General features: G+C 39.7%; 1 protein-coding gene across 1 annotated transcript in view; it reads right to left on the bottom strand.

Moving 5' to 3' along the window:
- Positions 1-18,698: 18,698 nt before the first annotated feature.
- Positions 18,699-22,558, bottom strand: part of SELENOF (selenoprotein F) — a 33,097-nt gene continuing 29,237 nt past the window's right edge. Inside the window, exons 4-5 of the mRNA XM_060773885.2 lie at positions 21,310-21,359; positions 18,699-19,618 (exon numbers count right to left, since the gene is read on the bottom strand). Of these exons, the coding sequence (XP_060629868.1) occupies positions 19,487-19,618; positions 21,310-21,359 (182 nt within the window). The 3' untranslated portion in view covers positions 18,699-19,486. The remainder of the gene's footprint in view (positions 19,619-21,309; positions 21,360-22,558) is intronic.

Here is a 22,558-nt window from a genome sequence, read left to right as displayed (position 1 = left end):
AATCCTTAGTTGGTTGCAAAAGGAATACATATTCGACAGAGAGCCTTCTGTCTTTTGTCATATAGCCTTCTGCAATATGAGGTGCATTGTGTATTTCAGGACCGTAGTCTTCAATGAGAGAGCAATGACCAATCTCATAAAATAGTGAAGAGTAGAGACATCACACTGGCAACTAAGATCTGCATAGTCAAAGCAATGGTATTCCCTGTAGTAACATATGGATGTGAGAGCTGGACTATAAGGAAGGCTGAGCGAAGGAAGATAAACACTAGTGCTTTGGACCATGAGAAGTGCTGAAGGAAAATTCTGAGAGTGCTTTGGACCACGAGAAGATCCAACCAGTCCATACTTCAGTAAATAATGCCCAACTGCTCATTGGAGAGAAGGATATTAGAGGCAAAGATGAAGTATTTTGGCCACATCATGAGAAGACATGAAAGCTTAGAGAAGACAAATATGCTGAGGAAAATGGAAGGAAAAAGAAAGGGGTCGACCAAGGGCAAGATGAATGTAGTGTTTCCTTGAAGTGACTGGCTTGACCCTGAAGGAGCTGGGGGTGGTAACAACCATCAGGGAGCTCTGGCATGGGCTGGTCCATGAGGTCACGAAGAGTCCGAAGAGACTGAATGAATAAACAACAACAAAGTCTTCAATGACAGAGCACCCATCCTTCATATGTGAAATATACAATTACAGAACTCATGAAAAATGCCCATCCAAACTGCTTGACCTCCAAGGATGCAGAGTCTATCACGCTCTGAGGTAATCTATTGCACTGTTCAACAGATTTTACTTTATTCAAAAGTTCTTCATAATGCTTAGGTGGAAGCTCCTTTCTCGTAATTTGAATCCATTCAATTGCAGAAATCAAGCATATTCCATCTGCTACAAGACATTCCTTCAAATATTTCAAGATGACTTTCATGTCACTCCTCACATTTCTCCTTCCCAAGTTAAACATACCCAGTTCTCAAAGTTGTTCCTTAGAAGGCTTGACTTCCAAACCTTTGATTGTCTTGATTGCCCTCTAGGCGCCTTCCAGCTTGCTGATATCCTCCTCGAACTGTGGTGCTCAGAACTGGATACCAATATTCCAGGTAAGCTCTGATGAGAGCAGAATAGAGGGACATTACTACTTTCCTAAACCACTTTACTCATGTTGATTCAGCCTAGAATTGCATTTGACTGTTAAGCCACCATATCACACTATTGACACATGTTTAGCTTATGGTCTACTGAAACTCTTAGATCCTTTTTGCACACTGTAGTTTCAAGCCAGACATCGGATATTCATTCAATATTTGTGCTCTAATTGAGCTGATGCAACCACTTGCTTAGTTACCTTTGAACATTTCCTGACTTGTATGAACTCATTATTTGACTAATTTATATGTAATTTCATTTCACAAGACACAGAATTGGCGAATATAAATCCCACTGGATACTTAGAAAAAGACTGATAATAATTAATTCTCACTGACTTTAGGAAGTGGGCCACCATATACTTTAGGGAGAGGAAAAACCTTGACATATTTAGGATAACATGATAAATAGGAAATGCAAGCACACAGATTTTGCCCTGAAAACATTGTTACCATCATCAAAAGCACCATCATATTTCTTCCAACAAATTGGGGGGGGGGGGGGGGGACTTACCTAAAATACAAAAATTAAAGCAGCACATAAAACCACTATGTGTTAAAAAACAATCCATGAATTTTGGATTACAACATGCTTAATTTGCAGGAAACATGATTTATTTTTATTTTTTTACCTTCAGGTCCTGTTGGATTTTTAAATGCGTGCATTGTGTATCTTCAACGTGTTTTGAGTTTATGGTTATCTTAAAACAAACCCATTGCAGGATTTTTTTAAAGATTTCTTCAGAGGGTGGTTTGCTGTTTCCTCCCTCTGGGCTGAGAGAGTGTCACTTGCCCAAGGCCATCCAATGAGTTGCATGGCCAAGCAGGGATTTGGATTAGGAGTTGCCTAGACTCCTAATCCAAAACACAAGCCACTGTATCACACTGACTCTCATTCTTTTCTTTCCCTACATCACAATTTTCGGTTTTGGCTAATGAAAGAAAAGATGCCTCACAGGATACTTGTGATTCAAGATCCTTAATATCAATGCTAATTTTTTGCATGGTTAATGTCAAGTATGACTCCATGGAGTCAAAAGAAAAGGTAGACATCTTTCATAAATTATAATAAATTGGCTTCATAATTATTTGCATCTTTTTAAACAGAGGCCATATTGGAACACATAAAAACATCACAGGTTTCTGGCTGCAGTTAGTCTTAATATTGCAACCCACACGCATAAGATGTGTTATAAAGGAAAGATTTCATTCAGAAGCAGGATTTATATATGTTAAATGTATATTAAACAGGATCAAGGAAAGCATTGGTACAGACTACGATTTTCATAATTAGCATAGTATACTGCTCACAGTAGAGGACTGCTACACCTTCAGGTATTTATTTGAAAGACAATTATTTTGTGGGCTTATATAAAGACTAAGGCTGTGAAAAATTTCATTAGTCATAAGTTGGATCAAATTTGTTAAATTCGTACCTACAACATGATATCCGACACGTGGACATAGCCTACACCAAATACTTAAGAATTGAAACTTGCCCAATATTTTTTGAATTGTGTAAACCTTGGAAGCCTCTCTAGTTTCATGTTCAGCGCAAGCAAAACAAAGCAAAGCCAAAAAGGATGCCATACCTCTTTAAATTAATGACCTCTTGCTATTAGAAGAGGGAAGCAGCAGTTAGAAAGCAAAGTTTGCTGAGAAAGATACCGAGAGAGCACAGATTTCTAGGAAATGTAGTTTGGGAAGTCAAGTAGCCCTTTGCCAGAGAGTTCAAAAGGCCCTGTCCTAAACTACATTTCCCAGAAATCTGCTGAACAATCGGGATAGGGGAGAAATTTGTTCCTCCGTAGCAGCAGTCAGTCAGAGTGCCAATAAATTGTTGAAACTGCAAAGAGGAGGACTGACTATTACTTCTAATAAGTAAATCTCTGTGCTGGGCTAAGAAGAAATCCCTAAATGGAAGTTCTATTGGTTAATGTGAGAGACATTCAATGAGATAGCTGTTGTGGCTTTACAAAAAAAATGTTTTTGTTAAAACATTTTAAAAATTTATCTAAAATCAGTAGATGTATGAATATTTCTAAAAGTTGGGAGGAGGGAATGATCCCGTTATTTTGCATCATTGTATAGAAAATTCAAGGAGATAGCTCTTGCTATTATTTTTAATGGTGGCGATAAAAACTTTGAAAATTCTCCAAAAGTCTATGAATAAGTGAACTTTCTAAAATTTGATGGGCTAACAGTGGTAAATGTGTTTTACAGCGAATAGCTGTAAAAATTAGAAAGAAGTCCCTGAATTTTCTCCACTTGCACAATGACGATAATGAAAAAGTAACAAAATTTTGTTACTCTCGTTATAGTAACAAAATGTTTACTAATGACACTTTAAAAATGGAACACCGGTGCCCCCTAATTTTGTAATGAGTTCTGAAACTTTTTCTAATTGAACGCACAGCCCTAATAAATACATATAAATAAACGTGCAGTCCCAAAGTTGCAAACAAGGTAGGTTCTGTAGGTTTGTTCTTAAGTTGAATTTGCTTGTAATTCGGAACAGGTACATTTTTAAAGTATAACCCCAGATGTGTGTGTATATGCTTTGAATAGCACAGGGAAGGGGAAGGGTTAACTGAATCATTCGTAAATCAGATGTTTGTAATGCAGGGACATACTGGATTTACTTGGGTCGCACATACTTCATCCTCAGTGAAGCACTAGTATGCAAACTTACAAAATAGATAAGACCCCCCCCCAACCCCAACCCCCCAAATCAGTCTAATTATAAGACAGAATTTATATGCAATGATATATCTAGGCATGAAAGGGTGGAAAATACTAAAAAAAACTAGGCCTTTCTGAATATAGGAGGGCTGATCCTCCAGGCAGCTCCTCAATATCAATGTATGTGTTTTAATGTTAACAGTAGTTATTCCCTTCCTCATTCCCTATTTTCTATATATTTTCTTCATTCAGGCTCTATTAAATATAGTAACAAGGTTTAGTCATAACCTTTTATTCCATACTTAATTAAAACATGGAACACTTGTTATTCATATTTTATGAATAATTCTTTTTTTTTTAAAAAAAAAACAATCTAAGTACCCACTTCCTGCTTTTCGTACTTCTGAAATGCAAATGTGGGATTTGGTGGTATTTGCATCTAGTTCTATCCTAAAGCTACCTTTTATCCCAGATGCAGATGCAGCAGTTCTCACTGGCATGTCCAATGAGACACGGTTCACAAAGTGCCATGGAGTACTAAGTACACGCTCTGTGCTCAATGCAGTATATATCCACTATCACTTGTAATACAACTGTAGTAGAATAGCATGGTCGTGTGATAAAGTCTTAAGTGTGCATCTTACCTGTCAAAAAGTTGTGGAAAGTTTTCTAATTTCAGACCACTGAAATATTCATTATATCATTTAACCACCAGGTGGCAGCATTTATTCCCCTTTAAAAGAAGGGAAAACAATTTAACTTGATTGCACCACCACACTCAAGGAAATAATGAGCAAAGTAAGAGTAACAGAACGCACACTGCATACTGTGTACACCAGGGTTTCTCCCCTCTAATCTCATTTTTTACACTACATTTGAGACCTGTTCATGATTAGTGTGCTGGATTCTGAATATTGCTACTTTTGTGTTGAAATTATGTTGATTTCATACAACAGGTAGTTGTGATTGATACAGGGATCTGTGGAGTTTCATACACAGTTTCTGCCTGTGGGCTGCAGGAACGGTTCAACTGCCTTGAACTATATGCATCTCCAGATGGTTCAGCCAGTGAACTCAGGTGTTTTTTTAATGAGGTGTGTGTGTCATAGACTCAGGGCCTGTTTCATTTTTATGAGGATTGGTATTATTTGCATACATATAGGAAAAAGAGTCAACACAATTGAGAAGTGCATTTTTATTTACTGTTGTCAGATTTATGCATTCATATCCTGTTTTTGCTCATAATCCTCATGGTGGTTTCGCAGCTAAGGATAAAGTATAGAACATGGAAAAGACAATAAAAATTATAATAACAATGACAAATATATAACAAAATCATAAACAACATTATACCAGGTCAGGTCAAGATTTAGGCAATGCAACTGAGCTGGCAGAATGGGACTTCCATGCCACTTTCCCCCACAGTAATTGCTGTATAACAAAGATACTATAATCTGAATGCTTTTTAAAATTAGTATTTTGATTTCTTCTAAAGCAACAGTGTGTATAACCTATGGAATCTAATTATAGATAACCGTCCCCTCTGTGGAGTAATGTAAAAAAAAAAAGTGTAGTTCGTGTTTGATCAGCCCACACACTGCCTTGCCAGAGAAAGAAAACATGCCATGCAGATGAACAAGAAAGAACAAGTAGTTTATTTTTTGTAGTTTAGAACAACATATGTACAATGTGGTCAGTTGCATCAACTCACGTCATGCCCTTTTATGAGAGACTTAAAATGGTCTTTCTTTGTCCATGTGGATAAACCCCTTCAGCAGCTCAATGAAGCAAGATCACAGTCCAAACTCTGTCTCTCTCTGCTTCTCTCTCTGCTGCTCCAAGCACCTGCATAGCTCAAGCCTGAACAAAAATGTAACAGTATCCAAAAGTCCCAGGCTCAGCCTGCTCCCCTGGCATAGCCCAACCAATCAGCTTCATGGATCTTATTTTACAGTTGACACACACACTCACTGATTTCTTACATGCTCCAACACCCTCCATATTTCCTGTCCTGCTTTCTAATTCTCACTGGCTTACCCCTAGAGATCTAGGGGTAAGAAAACAATATGTTAATATGCAGATATGCACCATAGTCTCCAAAATTTCAAGTATGGAAATTGGGGTACAAATTGCGGCCAAGACACATCAGAGTTAGGCCAGAAGGGGGAAAGGGATTCGTAAGAGCAGTGAAGCTAGGAGAGGCTACAGCAGTTTGCTTTTGCCTGACCTACTGAAAAGGGCAAGATTTCCCTGCTTCTTCCCCCTTGCACTCAACTTTTGTACTTTAGAATTGAAACAAGCTGAGAATAAAGAGGCAAAAGGGAGAAGAGGAAAGAAAAAGTAGGACATTATAAAAGCTGTTGAAAAACAGGACAGCCGGAGATAAATTGGAACTCCCTGGCAAATTGTGGCAGTTGGAAGGTATGATGCATGTATACGGCGACTACCGTCTAGTGGACATTGCATCAAAAATGCTTTTGACCAAGTAGCTGACAAGTGGCCCTTGGATCCAAACAGATTGGACAGACCCTGTGGATGATTGGAAGCAAAGTGCCATGGCTGAACCTTTTACCATTTTCATGGGCACAGTTTTGAGTCCTGGGTCACGTTGCACTATGTACAACTAGAAACATGGAATCACTGTTATACATGAATAATAATGGTAACTGTGCACTTTACACTGGTATCTTGTTATAATCCTTGCTAGCTAGGTGGAACAAAGGGAAGCAACACGAGCTGAAGGCATTGTAAATGTGGATTTCAGGATTGGATGCACACCATGAGCAGGAAGAATGCTTCAGAGAGGTGGCTTTAAAAGTGTTGCATGTATTTTAGGAATGTGAAAAAGATATGAGAGCAATGAAGAAATGATGGCAACAGAATGCTTTGGTAACAAAAGGCTTGGGAAGGTCACACCAAGGACTGAGTGAAACAATTACTACAGATCTTTTTAAGCAATTGAACTCAGCACTAAGAAGATTTAATAAATGTTTTATTTATTCATTGTATTTTCTTTATTTTTATCCTGCCTTTCTCCTAACATAGGGACTTAAATCAGCTAACAGCAAACATGACCTAACAAATGTTTTGTTGTTATTATTGTTTTTCAAGCCTATGTATTTATTTATCATGTCAGAAGCAAGTTGAAAATACAGAGTTTTAAAAAAAAAGAACTTGGTGTTGTGCTAAATGTCCTTTGACCAGAAGCTGGCCACTTGGAGTGCCTCTGATGTTGCTGTGAGAAGATCCTCCATTGTGCATGTGACAGGGGTCAGGCTGCATTGTAGTAGGTGGTCTGTGGTTGGCTCTTCTCCACATGCGCATGTCGTGGACTCCACTGTGTAGCCCCATTCCTTAAAGTTAGCTCTGCCTCTTGTGATGCCTAGATTTAATTCTAATTTAGTGTAGATATGCTTTAAGTTTTAAATTGTATTTTGATTTGTTCTTAGCATTATTCACCACTTTGAATCCCTTTTAAGAGAAAAAAGGATCATCATCATCATTCATGTTTCAAATGAACCATCCAGCAATTTCACAACCTAAAAAGTGTTGGTTCAGCAGGGCTAGCCCTAAGTAGTGTTGGTGTCACCTGGTATGATAACTCTTGAAACTAGGTTCTTGTAGGTTTTTTCGGGCTATAGGGCCATGTTCTAGAGGCATTTCTCCTGACGTTTCACCTGCATCTATGGCAAGCATCCTCAGAGGTAGTGAGGTCTGTTGGAAATAGGAAAATGGGTTTATATATCTGTGGAATGACTGGGGTGGGGCAAAGAGCTCTCTGCTGAAGCTAGGTGTGAATGTTTCAGCTGACCACCTTCATTAGCATTTGAAGGCCTGCTTGAGCCTGGGAAAATGTTCTGTTGAGAGGTGTTAAGATGTGCCTGGTTGTTTCCTCTCTGCTGTTTTCCTGTTGCAATTTTAGAGTTTTTTAATACTGGTAGCCAGATTTTGTTCATTTTCATGGTCTCCTTCTTTCTGTTGAAATTGTCCACATGCTTGTGGATTTCAATGGCTTCTCTGTGTAGTCTGACATGGTGGTTGTTGGAGTGGTCCAGCATTTCTGTGTTCTCAAATAATATGCTGTGTCCAGGCTGGTTCATCAGGTGCTCTGCTATGGCTGACTTCTCTGGTTGGAGTAGTCTGCTGTGCCTTTCATGTTCCTTGATTCGTGTTTGGGCAATGCTGCGTTTGGTGGTCCCTATGTAGACTTGTCCACAGCTGCATGGTATACGGTAGACTCCTGCAGAGGTGAGAGGATCCCTCTTGTCCTTTGCTGAACGTAGCATTTGTTGGATTTTCTTGGTGGGTTTGTAGATTGTTTGTATGTTGTGTTTCCTCATCAGCTTCCCTATGCGGTCAGTGGTTCCCTTGATGTATGGCAGGAACACTTTTCCTCTGGGTGGATCTTTGTCTTTACTCTCGTGGCTTGTTCTTGGTCTTGCAGCTCTTCTGATGTCTGAGGTGGAATATCCATTGGCCTGGAGAGCCCAGGTGAGGTGGTTCACCTGGGCAGATTCTTTTTGCACGGTCTGCCAAGGCTTTAATGGTGCTTCTTTTTTGACTAGGGTGATTGTTGGAGTTTTTATGTAGATATCTATCTGTGTGTGTGGGTTTTCTGTAGACGGTGTGACCCAATTGTTGATCTGGTTTGCGGATGACTAGGACATCTAGAAAAGGCAGTCTTCCTTCATTTTCTTTTTCCAGGGCTTGTTTTTCAAAGTGTTCCATGTAGAAGTTAGCTATGACCGGGCTGAGAGGGCTCCCCATAGCTACTCCATCTTTCTGTTCGTAGAATTCATTGTCCCACTGAAAGTTACTGGTGGTGAGGCAATGGTGAAACAGAGCCGTGATGTCTTCTGGGAACCTCTGGTTGATGAGTGCCATGGTGTCTGCTACCGGGACCATGGTAAATAGAGATACCACATCGAAGCTGATAAGTTTGTCGTTGGTATTTAGCTTGAGATTGCTGATTTTTTCTATGAAGTGGGCTGAGTCCTTGATGTAGTGTGTAGTGAGCCCAATATGGCTTTGTAACTGTGTAGCAAGAAATTTTGCTAGGTTGTATGTGGGGGATCCAATGGCACTCACGATGGGTCTGAGTGGGGTGGAGTCCTTATGTATTTTGGGAGTCCCAAAATAGATGTAAAATAGATGTAAAATAAAACATTTACTGATGACATATAAACATTTCTAGGGCTTGCTTAACAGTCTGATTTTTATTTTTATGAAATGCAGCTGAACTATATTATACAGATATTACTTTTTTATTTGTGTCAGGAGTGACTTGAGAAAGTGCAAGTTGCTTTTGGTGTGAGAGAATTGGCCGTCTGCAAGGACGTTGCCCAGGGTCACCCAGATGTTTTACCATTCTGTGGGAGGCTTCTCTCATGTCCCCATATGGGAAGCTGGGGCTGACAGACCAGAGTTCACCCCACTCCCCAGATTCCAACTGCTGACCATTTGGTCAGCATTCCTGCTGGCACAAGAGTTTAGCCCATTGCATCACCGTGGATACAGCAGAGTCTACTGTAAACACTGCATGTTGTTGCTAACAGATTCATGTAATGTCTAAAATAGCCACTAGGTTTTTTGTGTTTCTTTTGTCGTGTCAGGAGCGACTTGAGAAACTGCAAGTAGCTTCTGGTGTGAGAGAATTGGCTGTCTGCAAGGACCTTGCCTAGGGGAAGCCTGGATGTTTTTTGATGTGTTATCATCCTTGTGGGAGGCTTCTCTCATGTCCCCGCATGAGGAGCTGGAGCTGATAGAGGGAGCTCATTTGTGTTCTCCTCAGATTCGAACCTGCGACCTGTTGGTCTTCAGTCCTGCCGGCACAGGGGTTCAACTCCTTGCCACTAGGTTATAAAACTTTTACTGTTGCCACATTTTTCATGACTCCAACATTGAGCTAAATAAAGGAACCTCTATTAGGGTTGGGACCCACAGTTTAAGAAGCAGGGTACTACTTTGCCTTGCTGGGAAAATCCCAAGATCTTGGGCTGATCTACCAGGAATCAGCAGCATTGAAAACAAGAAACATCAGAATCAGAAACAGTCTTCCACAGTGTACTTGAAAAATCAACATATGCCTAAAGGCGGCAATCATGTACTCACTTAGCTAGGAGTTTATTGTTGTGTTCCTGCACTAAGTTATTTCTATGTATGATAGCCCTGTAAATCTCCATGGCAAAAACTATCAGAAAACAGTTTGGGAATGAAGTCCAAGCCTTCCTGACACTTGACAACTGGTTCTTCTGTGGCCACGTAGTTGGGCAGCATCCATCACATGCCTATTATGACTGACATACAGCTGTGAAGGCCGTGACATGGTTTGAAGCTACAGGGGAGCTTAGCATTCCAAAGTAATGGAAATGTTTACTGGGGTCCCAATCGCAGGACCAACAGTTTGCCCAAGCAGGGCAAAGACATACACACCAACTGGGAAACAGCTTGGTTTCTTGGCACCGACCTGCCGGTTCAAATGCCGCTAACAGCTGCCGTCCTTCTCTCCAGGAAATCCCACCACTTTGCACTGAAGGAAGGATTAAGCTGCAAAAAGGCCTGCCTTGATTTACAGTTTCTTTGAGCTTTTAACACACCATGTCGAAAGCTACAGTTTTATGTTGGCAACCTAGGCTCAGTCCCAAGCAGATAGAGAAATTTATTTCAGAACAGAATTGCTGAGCTGAAATCAGGAGAGGCCATTAACAACCCTTCCCTGTCACTTCCAGTAAAGCCGACGCACTCTTGATTCCTGTCAGCGTCTGAGCACGATTTCGGAGGAATATTGTCTTAAACCTCGAGATCTCTCCAAGGCTCCTCTTTCAGAACAAAGGTGGCTCCCTACCATTTGTGTTGAACAGCTAAACACCACAGCTGTGCAACTGAAATCCTCACACGCAATTAAGGTAATTCCTCAGCGAACAGAGCCCGTAAAGCATTAGCAGCATTCGGAGTATTGGGTGGCAGGACCCACCTGTGTGTGCACATCGAGGCCATGGGTTTGGGGAACGGAGAGCCATAAAACCAGATGCTCTGTGACTAATGCAACTCATGTAATGAGAGCATTAGTTAGATGTAGTGTGTGTGCGGATTAGAAACAGTCACTCTGAAAGGGAATGTATAGCTATGCTTCTGTGGGGCCTAGGCATCTGAAACATAATGGCCGGCATACATTTTCTCTTTCTTGATGAATGTTTTTGAAGCTGAAACCATTCACTGAATGTCTCCGTGTATGTACTTTAATACCATAGGCATATTAGACTTCAGTCAGAATTATAAATGTTTCCATAATCCCATACTTGCAATGGGTCAATTGTAGAACTAGAGCGTTGGAGTTCAACCTCCTGCTAATGTGGGAATCTTCAGCTAAATCCCCTGACAGGTGATCATCTGACTTCTGTTTGAAAGCCTCCAATCTCTAGTATCCACACTAGAAATTTAAGCAAATTTCCTGTTTTGTTTTTTTAAACACATCAAAAAATAATTGCAGATGCTAGAGCAACCTTATAATAGCACATATAATCAAGAAAGATTTAAAAACTTAGCTCTTCCATTGTGTCTTTGGAGAGTGACCATATACTTCTTTCTTGTTGTTCCTCCCATAATGTTGTCCTCAGATTGCACTTCCCTCCACCTTTCTGAAGGCTTGTTTCCACTATTCCTTCCCCTACGAGCCCCTCCCTTACAAAGATACCTTTTCAATTTTTGTCTTATCCAGAGTTTTATCATTTTATGTCATACATCTGGCCCACCCATTGCGTTTGATTTTTCTTTTTGTTATTTTGCACTGTTTTGTTGTACTTTTATGTTTTTATTTTATTGTGATGTTATTTTTGTCGTTCTGTATTTATTTTGCTGTAATGTATTATTGGGCTTGACTTCATGTAAGCCACCCCGAGTCCCCTTTGGGGAGATGGTGGTGGGGTATAAATAAAGATTATTGTTGTTGTTATGGTTGTTGTATTATTATTAGTAGTAGTAGTATTAGTATTAGTAACAATGGGTCAAAATAACCAAGAGTTTTGTGGCAGGCTCAGGGTTCTGTGTAGTATAGACTAACAGATTTATTCTTTCATAAAATTATGATGCAGTACATTTTATAGTCTTCTGCTGTTTGTATTGTAATAGCCTGATATACCTTTACCCTACTGGAAACAGGAGAGAGATTATAAAGGAAAGTCTAGACTGACATCCTCCATCCTATATTTCCTCAGTCAGGTAAAACCCATTTGATTTCTGCAGGCTTTTAAGAATTGATTTTTTAAAGGGAATAATGTGCTGAACCTTGTATAATGTGCTGAACCTTGATTTGTTGTTGTTGTTTTTGATTAATTGTAACTGGCTTTAATTTTATGGACATTTAACTGCTTTTGCGTGCTGTTAATTTTTAACAGTGCTTGTTTCACTCGTTGTTAAGCCACCTTAAATTCTAAACTGGGATAATAAACATTTAAATAATTTTAAACAACAACATTAAGGGACTAGCCCCACTATTTGACAGAGTAAGATAACATCAGTTTTAGTTTTTGGGTGTTCTAGCAGAGCAGCGAATTGCTACTTATCCTACTTACTTTATTAATTTATTTAAATTTATTTTCCACCTTAGATCATGAATCTTAAAATCATAGAGTTGGAAGAGGCTACATGGTCCATCCAGTCCAAGCCCTTACTATGCAGGAAAATCACAATCAAATCACCTCGACAGATGGCCATGTAGCCTCTGTTTGAAATCCTCCAAAGAAGTTGCTCCTACCACATTCTGAGTTGGAGAGTTCAACTGTTGAACAGCTTTTATGATCAGGAAGTTCTTCCTAATGTTCAGGTGGAACCTCCTTTCCTGTAATTTGAACCCATTGCTTTGAGTCTTAGGACCTCACCACATTGATGAGGTCCCCCATGCTCACTCACCAGCCCCCCGTAGCAATCCCAGCACCCTGTGCCCTTCCCGGCCAGCAGCGATGGTTCCCCATCATACATGGGGAAATATTGCCATGCAACTTATCCCCAAATGGAACACAGGAAGGCTTCCGTGTTGGCGGCACAGCGGCCTAGGATGCTGCCACCCCAAGTTGAGCAACAGATACCCCTCAGAAGTAAAGCTACTTCACATAATGGGTGGCATGGGGCTCCATCGCTCAACTGGGGCAGCCGTGGCCTAGGATGCTAAAAATTCCTCATGTGATGAGATCCCTAGTCTCCAGGGCAGCAGAAAACAAGCCTCTCTTCCTTGTGACATCCTTTTAGATACTTAAACATGGCAATCATTTCTCCTCTCAGCCTTCTTCTCTGCAGGCTAAACATACTTTTGAAGACACTTCTCATAAGGCAAAGTCTCCAGACTTATAACCATTTTACTTGCCCTCCTCTGGACACCTTCCAGCTTGTCAATATCTCTTTTAAATTGTGGCGCCCAGAATTGGACTCAGTATTCCAGGTGAGGTTTGACCAAAGCAGATTAGAGAGGCCCCATCCTTTCCCTTGAGTTAGACACTATGCTCCCATTGGCTGTTTTAGCTGCTGCATCACATTGTTGGCTCATGTTCAAATTGTGGTCCACTGAGACTCCAAGATCTTTTTCACATGGAGTGTTGTTGAGCCTTTACAAGCTACTCTTTGCAGATACGGGCACCACTTACTGTTCTGCTTCAAGAACAGAGTGTTTTCTTAGCCCAGCCATTATTACCATCCATTTCAATTTCTGTGCATTTGCCAAATGATACATTACCATTTAGAAGTATCCAAGATTTGCCTGCCATAAATTTAGAACTCTCTGCAGGAAAAACTGTTTAATTCTTGCACTGAACGTCCAGTGTGAATTAATTCGATTACATCCAACATGTCAGCAGCCATTCCTTCTCTCCCCAAATGGGTTGTTTGCTACATATGAGCCAGATGTTGTTTTATTAGATGAAAGTATTTGGTGTATGTGCCTTTGAGCATACAAAATTCTTCTTTCCAATGCTTATTTACAATAGGCTAGCTTCATACTGGCCATTCTGTCAATGGAAATATTCCCCCCATTCACAGATGGCAATAGGATTCAGGAGAGGCTCCCAGTACAGAAAAACAATATTTCCCAATTATGACTTAATCTTGCATGCCTCGTGTCACCTTTGGGGTTTCTTCCGTGACACCCACACTGCTTCAGTAGTTTTTCAGGAAACCTAGGGGTTTCCAGGGTGGAGGGTGTGGGGATCCATTTAATTTTTTCAAACAGAAGGGATCGCTCCTAGAATTTGATCTTGTTTTTACATCTGTAGAATGCGAAGTAATTTATCATACAGGATTTTGTTGTGGTGTTACACTTTCATAAGTGAATTTACACTTCCCGGAATTAGGATTGGGCAGCTTCACAACATTCCTATTGAGTTTAGGACTGCTATTATGTTATTATGTGGTAATGCTAGAGATGGGAAGGCCTGGAAAAAGCCCAGTTCCATCCCTCCCCGGTTCCCTCCCCCCAATTTTTCCATTTTTTCTCCCAATTTCTTTTTCCGCATTTTTTCGGCGCTTTCCCATCTCTAGGCAAAGCTCCCAATAAACATTTGTTTTTTATTATTCCTATGTTCTTATTTGATATGTTAATGCTTTTAAGTGTTTTAATGTTTTTATGATGTTGATGGCATTGAATTACCTTGTGAACCGCCTCGAGTTGCTTGTGGGCTGAGAGGGGCGGTATACAACTGTAGCTAATAAATAAATAATAAATGATAGGGCTGATGCACATTGCGTTAGTCCTGAAAAAACCACACATTGGACACCAATGTTAATCAGGTGCTATTGCCAGTATCCTGCTATGCATCTTTGCAATCCAGTAGCTAGGTTTTTAAGCTCCAATTCTATATAGCTAGCAATGTGCAAAATAACATTAAGTAAAAAGTCATATAGGACTCTGGTATCGGCTATTATATAAAACTAAAAATGGTGATTTCTTTCCTAATGAAACAGATTTTTGCAGATGTATTATCACCTCATCACTAGAGAAAAAAATCCACTTAAAATCCAGTTTCTGCCTCCTGCAGAATTCTGGAGTTTGTAGTTTAGGGAGGAGCCTTTAACAGCCTCACAAACCCCAGAATTCTGCAGGCGACAGAAACTGGATTTCAAGTGGATTTTTTCTCCAGTGTGATGAGGTCATAGTAGTTGAAATCTTCTTGATGCAGTCCAGGATTAAGGTTTGAATGAGCACTACTTAATGATTCAGAGGTGCCTGGTAGACAAAGGTAGTGTTTCTTTCTTCTTTTTGCTTAAAATATTGTTGCCTTTTTGCTGAAATTCCCTATTTTATACTTCTCAAGAATCTGAGAAAAATAAACCTCATCTCTTCCATGAGGCCTTTAGTAGTTTAATTATTGATTTGAACTCTATATGCCGAGTTAGATTTCTCAGAATAGTTTCTTCCAAATGCCACAAAATACCAAAGGTATCTTGAAGCCACTTTGAATAAACAGGAAAAGTGGGGTGTAAGTGAAAAATAACTTAATATGAACTAAACAGCCTGTGTGATTTTATATCCAAATACATCGACATCTGGAACCAGTCCAAAGCTTCTTGGGTTGATTGCTTTAGGGGAAAGTAATCCATAAAATATATTAAAGAATTGCAGATTATTGTTGCTAGCTTTTGAAGAAGCGCACATCTTTGCTTGAACATCAGGTGCTAATACCTAGATATCATACTGTTAAAAGTGTTTAACTGTGAGCACTGAATGGTGTGTGCACTGTAGTCAAAGCACCTAGTAATTGAAGATATGCATGAGCAATTGCTGTAATTGGAATTGGAAAAAGAAACGTTTTTTGAAAAATTAAAGCAAACTTATACTTAATCAGTTTTTGAGAAATTGTAATATATGGGAATTGTCATTAAAAAGAGCAAAGGAGATTAATGCACGACCCAGAAAAAAACTACCCTTTCTAAAAATGACTACACAACAGTGAAATGCTGAACCAACACAAGTGATCATGAACATTTTGATTATATAGGACAGTCATCAGATGGATGGCAGTGATCAGCAATCAGGCGCCATGCCTTTCCAGAAAAGCAATTCTTAATTATGCATTATTCTCATGGAAAAGAAAGGGCAATGATGACTTTTAAAGTAATCTTTAATTCTCCAGTAGTGTAAATGGAGAGTGCTAAACTTCCAATTAACAGTGTGACTTAATTTGGGTATGCAGAAAGTCTGGACCATATCAATGATGCATAAATAATTCACAAGCAGAATTGTACCTCCTGGGCAATTGCCAAGCTGACAGAACACTTTATTTGATATTAAAAGCAGGGTGTTCCTAAGTCTAGGAGTTTGCATTTTAATTTTATTTAGCCCTTGAGTGGGCAAACTGGTCAGCGGGCTGTTCCTGTGGCCTTTCAGGGTAAAAATAAATTGCACATAAAATATACTTTGCTTGAAATACCCTGAAATTGAGGGAATTTCTACATTTGGAATCCCTCAGGCCTATCTATGCCCAACAGAATCCTTTTTTGAAACTGGAAGTGACTTTGGCTCATTTTCTGTTGTTAAAAATGGGTCTCTCTTAGGCATCAAAAGTCCTTAAATGACCCCCAAAGCCTCTAAAACATGTTGAGAATAATCCAGAGTCTCTACAGTGCTCTTGTAGGAGTGTATGTGTGTAGCAGTTTAGCCTTCCACCCTGACCTTGGCAACATGAAGACTATCAAGAGACACAAAACAGAAGCTGTTCTAATAAAGCAGTACAGGTTGAATATCACTTATCAGGAAATCTGAAAGAGTCTAAAATGTGAAACTTTTGCCACCAGCTAACCAGCCTTCCTTTCTCTTCTTCTACCTGCCTCTGCACTAGAATGGATGAAGAGAGCGAGTGCCTCACTTCTTTGTTGCTGTCCCTTCCCCTCCCTCCATCCCCATCAGCATTGTGGGTGGTGGCAGGAGGCCCTTTCCATTCAGCTCACAGCTACAAAGATGGTGCCCCATCAAGTTTTGCTTCTTTCATTGCTTTCCTAGTAGAACTCCTTCTCCTTCACTCCTCCTCCTTTTCTTCACCAGCAAGAGACATAACACCCCCAGAAAGACCTGCCAAAGGCACAAGAACAAGAGAGAGAGCTGGGACAGTCGGTAGTGTTGGCTATAATCTGGTAGCGAGTTAGGCAGAAAAGAGGCTTCTCTTCATATGTATATCTCACATTTTCATTTTCATTCTTCCCACACCCTCAGGCATGCAGAGCAGAGTCGTATCTGAGGAAGTTGTATGAGCAGGTGTGGTTAGGGAAAACTAGCAGTTCAAGAACCTTGACGCTTTTTTTAAAAAAAGAAAAATATATTTTCCGGCGTATAAGACAACTGGGCATATAAGACAACCCCCAAATTTTCCAGTTAAAATATAGTTTGGGATATACTTGCCGTATAAGACTACTCCTCTTCCAATGCACATCAAATAAAAATTTAAAAACATCAGATTTGATTTCAATATGGTATGCGCTGCTTCACTGCAGTCCTCAGGAGCGAGATCTGAGAGGCAGAGAAGGAGGTATGGTAATAGGATACAAGGGTAGGCTAGATGGGTGAGAGGCATGCTTTTCTGGCCACAGCGACACTATCTCTTTTTTCCATATCCTGGGCGGGCTGGATGCCTGTAGATTGCTTCACCCTTCACTTACACATTCCCAGTGAGGTGCTCCCTCACCTAATCATCAGGACCATATTAAGTCACTTCTTTCCATGAATCCTGGTGAGTGGATTTTCTTCTACTGTACTTGTACAGCACTGCCCTTGCTGCTTTCATACGGTCACTGCACATGGCAGGGATGCAGCCACAGCTGTTTTTGAGCTCCTCCCACCATATGCGGTGACCGCAGATTCTCCAGTACAGCTCGTAAGTTTCAGCACCACCATATAAGATGACCCCCGACTTTTGAGAATATGTGCCTTGGTTAAAAAGTAGTCTTATACGCTAGAAAATACAATATATATAAATACAGCTATTCCAAAATCCAGGAAAACGCAAAAATTGAAATGTTTTTGGTTCCAAGATTTTTGGAAAAGGGATATTTATTCTGTATCTCTACTATATGATGAGATGTATTTCATCAAAGTCATTATGAAGCTTTGTGTCACGTACTCTTCCTGAGGAGAAAAAAACCTTACATGGTTCTTTAAAGCACTGCCTCTTAAATTATGATGGGTCCCGACCCCAAATGGGGTCCCCTTAGCTCAGTGTTGGGGTCACTTGGAACAACTTGGGAAACAGTAAAAGGTTTCTGACCACACATTTACATGAATCTGTTAACAAGGTGCAGCTGGCACTGGACTCTGTAGAAAATGCTCCAGCTGTAAATCATTGTGCCGGGGATGCCATCTGTCGAGGGGGCTTTGATTGTGCTTTTCCTGCATGGCAGGGATTGTACTAGATGGCCCTTGTAGCCTCTTCCAACTCTATTATTCTATAATTCTAACCTAAAAGGAAAACCAGCATTTTTAGCAGGCTTTGCAAATCCTGATTTATTTTCAGTACCTGTGCTATAACCCTATATACCTGGGGTCATGTAAACATTTCTCAGGTAAAAAGCAGTCACAAGTGGAAAACTTTAAGACATCCTGCTTTAGAGAGTGTGTATTTTCTTATGTGAGGCAATGACCTGTTGAATAGTCTATTGTTATGGTTTATCTGCATTTTTGCTGTTACATCTATTATGTTTATTTATGAAAATGGGATCACACAAAATTGGATATTAAGAGATATGTCTATGTTGATAGATGCCCTTCTTCTGCCAAATAAACCAATTGGATAAACTGGTATACATCACCAGAGCACACTTTGTCCAAATCTAGTTTGTAAAACAGTTTTCCTTCAAATATTTTGCTGTGATGTATTGACTGAATGAGACACTGGCTACAGATTCTGAGAAGTAGGTTTATTGTGCTTGCTAATATTTTCTCCTCCACTGAACTCATGTCTGCTGAATCAAAGCAAAAGGATTTAACAAAAGTACATCTGACATCAGACCTACACATGCCTTTTGTTAAAGGCTTTACATGTAGTCATCATTAAAGAGTATTTTGCTGGCATCCTCCAGTCAATCCAGATCATGAGTTCTTCCAAATGAGCAAGATTTTTTTTAGAGCAAGCATTCATTATGAATTCGTACATAACGATTCTATAAAAAGGACTGCTGGGAAATACAAAATGCAGAGAATGCTAGGAGACAGCTCTTTGGGAAGCAGAGTACATCTTATTTGGTTCCAACTTCCCATCACTGTACAAAGAGCAACAGTATATAAAAAAGAGCACAGTAATCTTCTCAATTATTGGGAGCTGACAAAAAGGTCTGATTAAAACAAAAAAGAGGCCAGATTATAACAAATTTCAGTATTTGCATTACATTTGTCTCACAGCGCTTCATTAATGATCTCCATCTACTAAGATGAGCTGAGATGTACTCCGACAGGCCATTTGTTCAGCCTGCCAATTTGTCAAATGTGGTATACATGAAGCTTCTGCTTCTAATTAAAAGATGTGGAGTATCACACAATAGTGGATAGCTTTAAAATTAATGCAGAAGCTGGAATGATTTCCGGGGTTTATCACACTTTGTCGGAGAAGATTACCATGATGAAAAATGATGTGAAAAATAAAGAATTTAATACAAAAGAGAGAGAGAGGGAGAGAGAGAGAGAGAGAGAGATCTTAGAGTCGTTCCAGCTTTTCACTTAGGAATTCTTCCACGCTGTCTGTATTCCACTTAAGGATGCTCAGCTCTTCAGCAATGTTCCCAGTGTCATCCAATAGCTTCAGTACAGGGTCAGAGCCACGTACATACTAGACAGAAAGATAAACTTCAAGTTATTGCCTAACCGTCAACAAACATCCCTACTTTCTTTCCCCTCCCTCCTCTAAAACTAATGTAGTATAACATAGTTGTTCATATATCACTTCCAAGACGAATTAATTCCTGTCGCATGGAATTAAGAATATACTGCAATAAAGCAATGCAGTATTTCTTTGAATGTGTTCAAAGCTGTATTAGCTGCCCTACAGGGTGGAAGTCTAGACTTGACTGCAGAGAACACAATCTAGATCAGTGGTTCTCAACCTGTGGGTTCCCAGATGTTTTTGGCCTTCAACTCCCAGAAATCCTAACAGCTGGTAAACTGGCTGTGATTTCTGGGAGTTGTAGGCCAAAACACCTGGGAACCCACAGGTTGAGAACCACTGATCTAGAGTGACTTGGAATATTGCCATTACATAAAAAATAAGGATTGTACTTTGAGCAGGAAATATCAATAGTCATATTGAAAAAGGTTGCTATGCTCCAAGGAAGTGTGCTATATCATATGACAAGAAGAAACCATTTCCTGCCGTTTATTCCTTATCTTGAAGCACAGTAGAGTCTCACTTATCCAACATAAATGGGTTGGCAGAACGTTGGATAAGCGAAAATGTTGGCTAATAAGGAGGGATTAAGGGAAAGCCTATTAAAGCGTCAAATTATGTTATGATTTTACAAATTAAGCACCAAAACATCGTGTTTTACAACAAACTGACAGAAAAAGCAGTTCAATACATGGCAACATGTAGTGATTACAGTATTTACGAATTCAGTACCAAAACTGCAATGTATTGAAACAGCTGAGGAGCTGGGCGGGAGGCAGACTGCGTTGGATAATACAGAATGTTGGATGAGCGAAGGTTGGATAAACGAGATTCTACTGCAGATAACTCTGACATGCTTACACATAGTTGCGTATTTAACTCTAAAGTAAGAATGGGTTGGAAATAGATCCAACACCACAGAGAGGTTGTGGGATCTACTTCTCTGCTGGGGAGGCTTTAGTTGAGGATCTTGCACTGAGGCCCCATTCAACTCTTATGATTATGTTAAAGAGACAATTGAAAGGAATTCCATTCTGATTCCTCCTAAATTTCAACAAACCAGTGGCAATGCCAGCTAATGGAGCTCTGTTCTTCTGTGTGAGGGAGATGTTAGGGAATAAACACTAATACACCTAAAAGGGTGGGTGTTTCATTTTATACTGAACTCTGGGCTGATCGATTTTTTGTTCTGTTTCAGAGATTGGCAATTCACTGAGATTCCAGGGGAAGTAACCTTTATATTGCTAGCTATCTATACCCAAGAAAGTAGCCAATGATCTTGGCAAATTAGTGTGTAGTCGTCTGTAGCTTAGAGAGTCTGAAGAGCCCTGTCTCCCCAACAACTAAATCATAATTTTGGACTTATTATTCCATGCAAAAATTGAGTTCATATGAATTCATAACCACCAAAGGTATGATTTTAATAGACAGAATGAATTGAAAATACATGTACGAATTTATCATTGTTGCCCTACTTATAATAAGCTCAATCAATAATTTACAGGTGAATCAGGTACATTCCAGTATTATTTTCTGACTACCTGACCCATCTTTTATACTGTTATCTTTTAAACAAGAACATATCTGAAAGGTTTGAATGAGAAAACACCAAGAAATCAAACAAAATCAGTACACACCTTGATCTGCAGTCCCCTGAAAAGTTTGGGCTTGTCACTCCTGACAAAAGCTATAATAAAAAATAAATAAATTTATTCTAAATATATATATATAAGCCCCTGAAAATAAATATGTTGTGGCACTCCAGATGTATCAATAAACTTATACAGACAGCCCAGCAACAAATGGTATAAGCTTAAATGATTGTGTGATCTGAGCAAATGCCAGATGCCTTGCTGACATTTTATTCTCTGCGTGTGATTCCTCCATGTTGTAGATGAAGACTCCTCATAAAAGAAGCAGACACAATTACTATTTCGAGCAAATAGGAAAATAAATACCATTGGATTCTTGTTAGGACCAAAGCTTCAGGTTTTATACAAAACTGAGCAGAGTAAAACTGAGCCCAACATCACCTAGGTGGTTTTAAAGACATGGCTGTCATCACCTCTTTCGATCTCATATCATTACTGACTACTTTCTTTATTTTTCTTCTCGGCGACAAATGCCCACATGAAGCAGCCACAGGGTATGCACTGTTGTCTCATGAGAGAATACATCACTGTCATGGCTGCCAGCCTTGGACCAGAAACAGTGAAAGCAGACAGGTAACATCAGGAAACATGTACTGGCAGAGCTATATATCACTAAGTTGCTTGCCTGGGGACCACTGTTACGTTGTCCAGGTGAGTTGCAAATTGTTTGGCTGACCAATGAACTGAGGACTTGGCAGTGCATGCAACTATTGTGCTGAGCTCAACTAAAAGACACTTGGCTGTAAGCACATTCTGGCCTTGCTGCTGCAATGACACAAGAAAGGGCCGATCTAACTATGCCTAAGGACAAAACCAGGCAGGAGGATAGGAAAAGAAAGGTCTCACACCAGTATTTCTATGTTTCTGTAAACTTAAACTATAAGACATATTGTAGCACTGCCAGTATTCTAAATCTAGTGAAGATGAATAGAGACACTGTCTGGATTAAGGGGGGAAATGAGGAGACAGCCTGCTTCTGTTTCATTTTCTGTCAAGACACTGTTAATATGGGAAGTTATCTGAGGATGAGCAAGTTTCAAAAGATTTTAAGAAAAGGAAAAAACTGTAATGTGGGATAAAAGTACAATTTCCGCTATGAATAAGAGTTTATTCATTAGGCTCTTGAGAGAGTAAGAATACAGTCATAGGTTTTATTCATACATTCAAAATGAGCAAGAAACGCATACCATACAGCAATAGATTAAAAACATGGGGACTTTTTTTACAGTGTTTT

This window comes from Anolis sagrei, chromosome 4 (assembly GCF_037176765.1).
Source record: "Anolis sagrei isolate rAnoSag1 chromosome 4, rAnoSag1.mat, whole genome shotgun sequence".
In the NCBI taxonomy this organism is placed as follows: domain Eukaryota; kingdom Metazoa; phylum Chordata; class Lepidosauria; order Squamata; family Dactyloidae; genus Anolis; species Anolis sagrei.
Note: the sequence above shows the minus strand (reverse complement) of the source record. Positions and strands in the feature narration are given on the sequence as shown.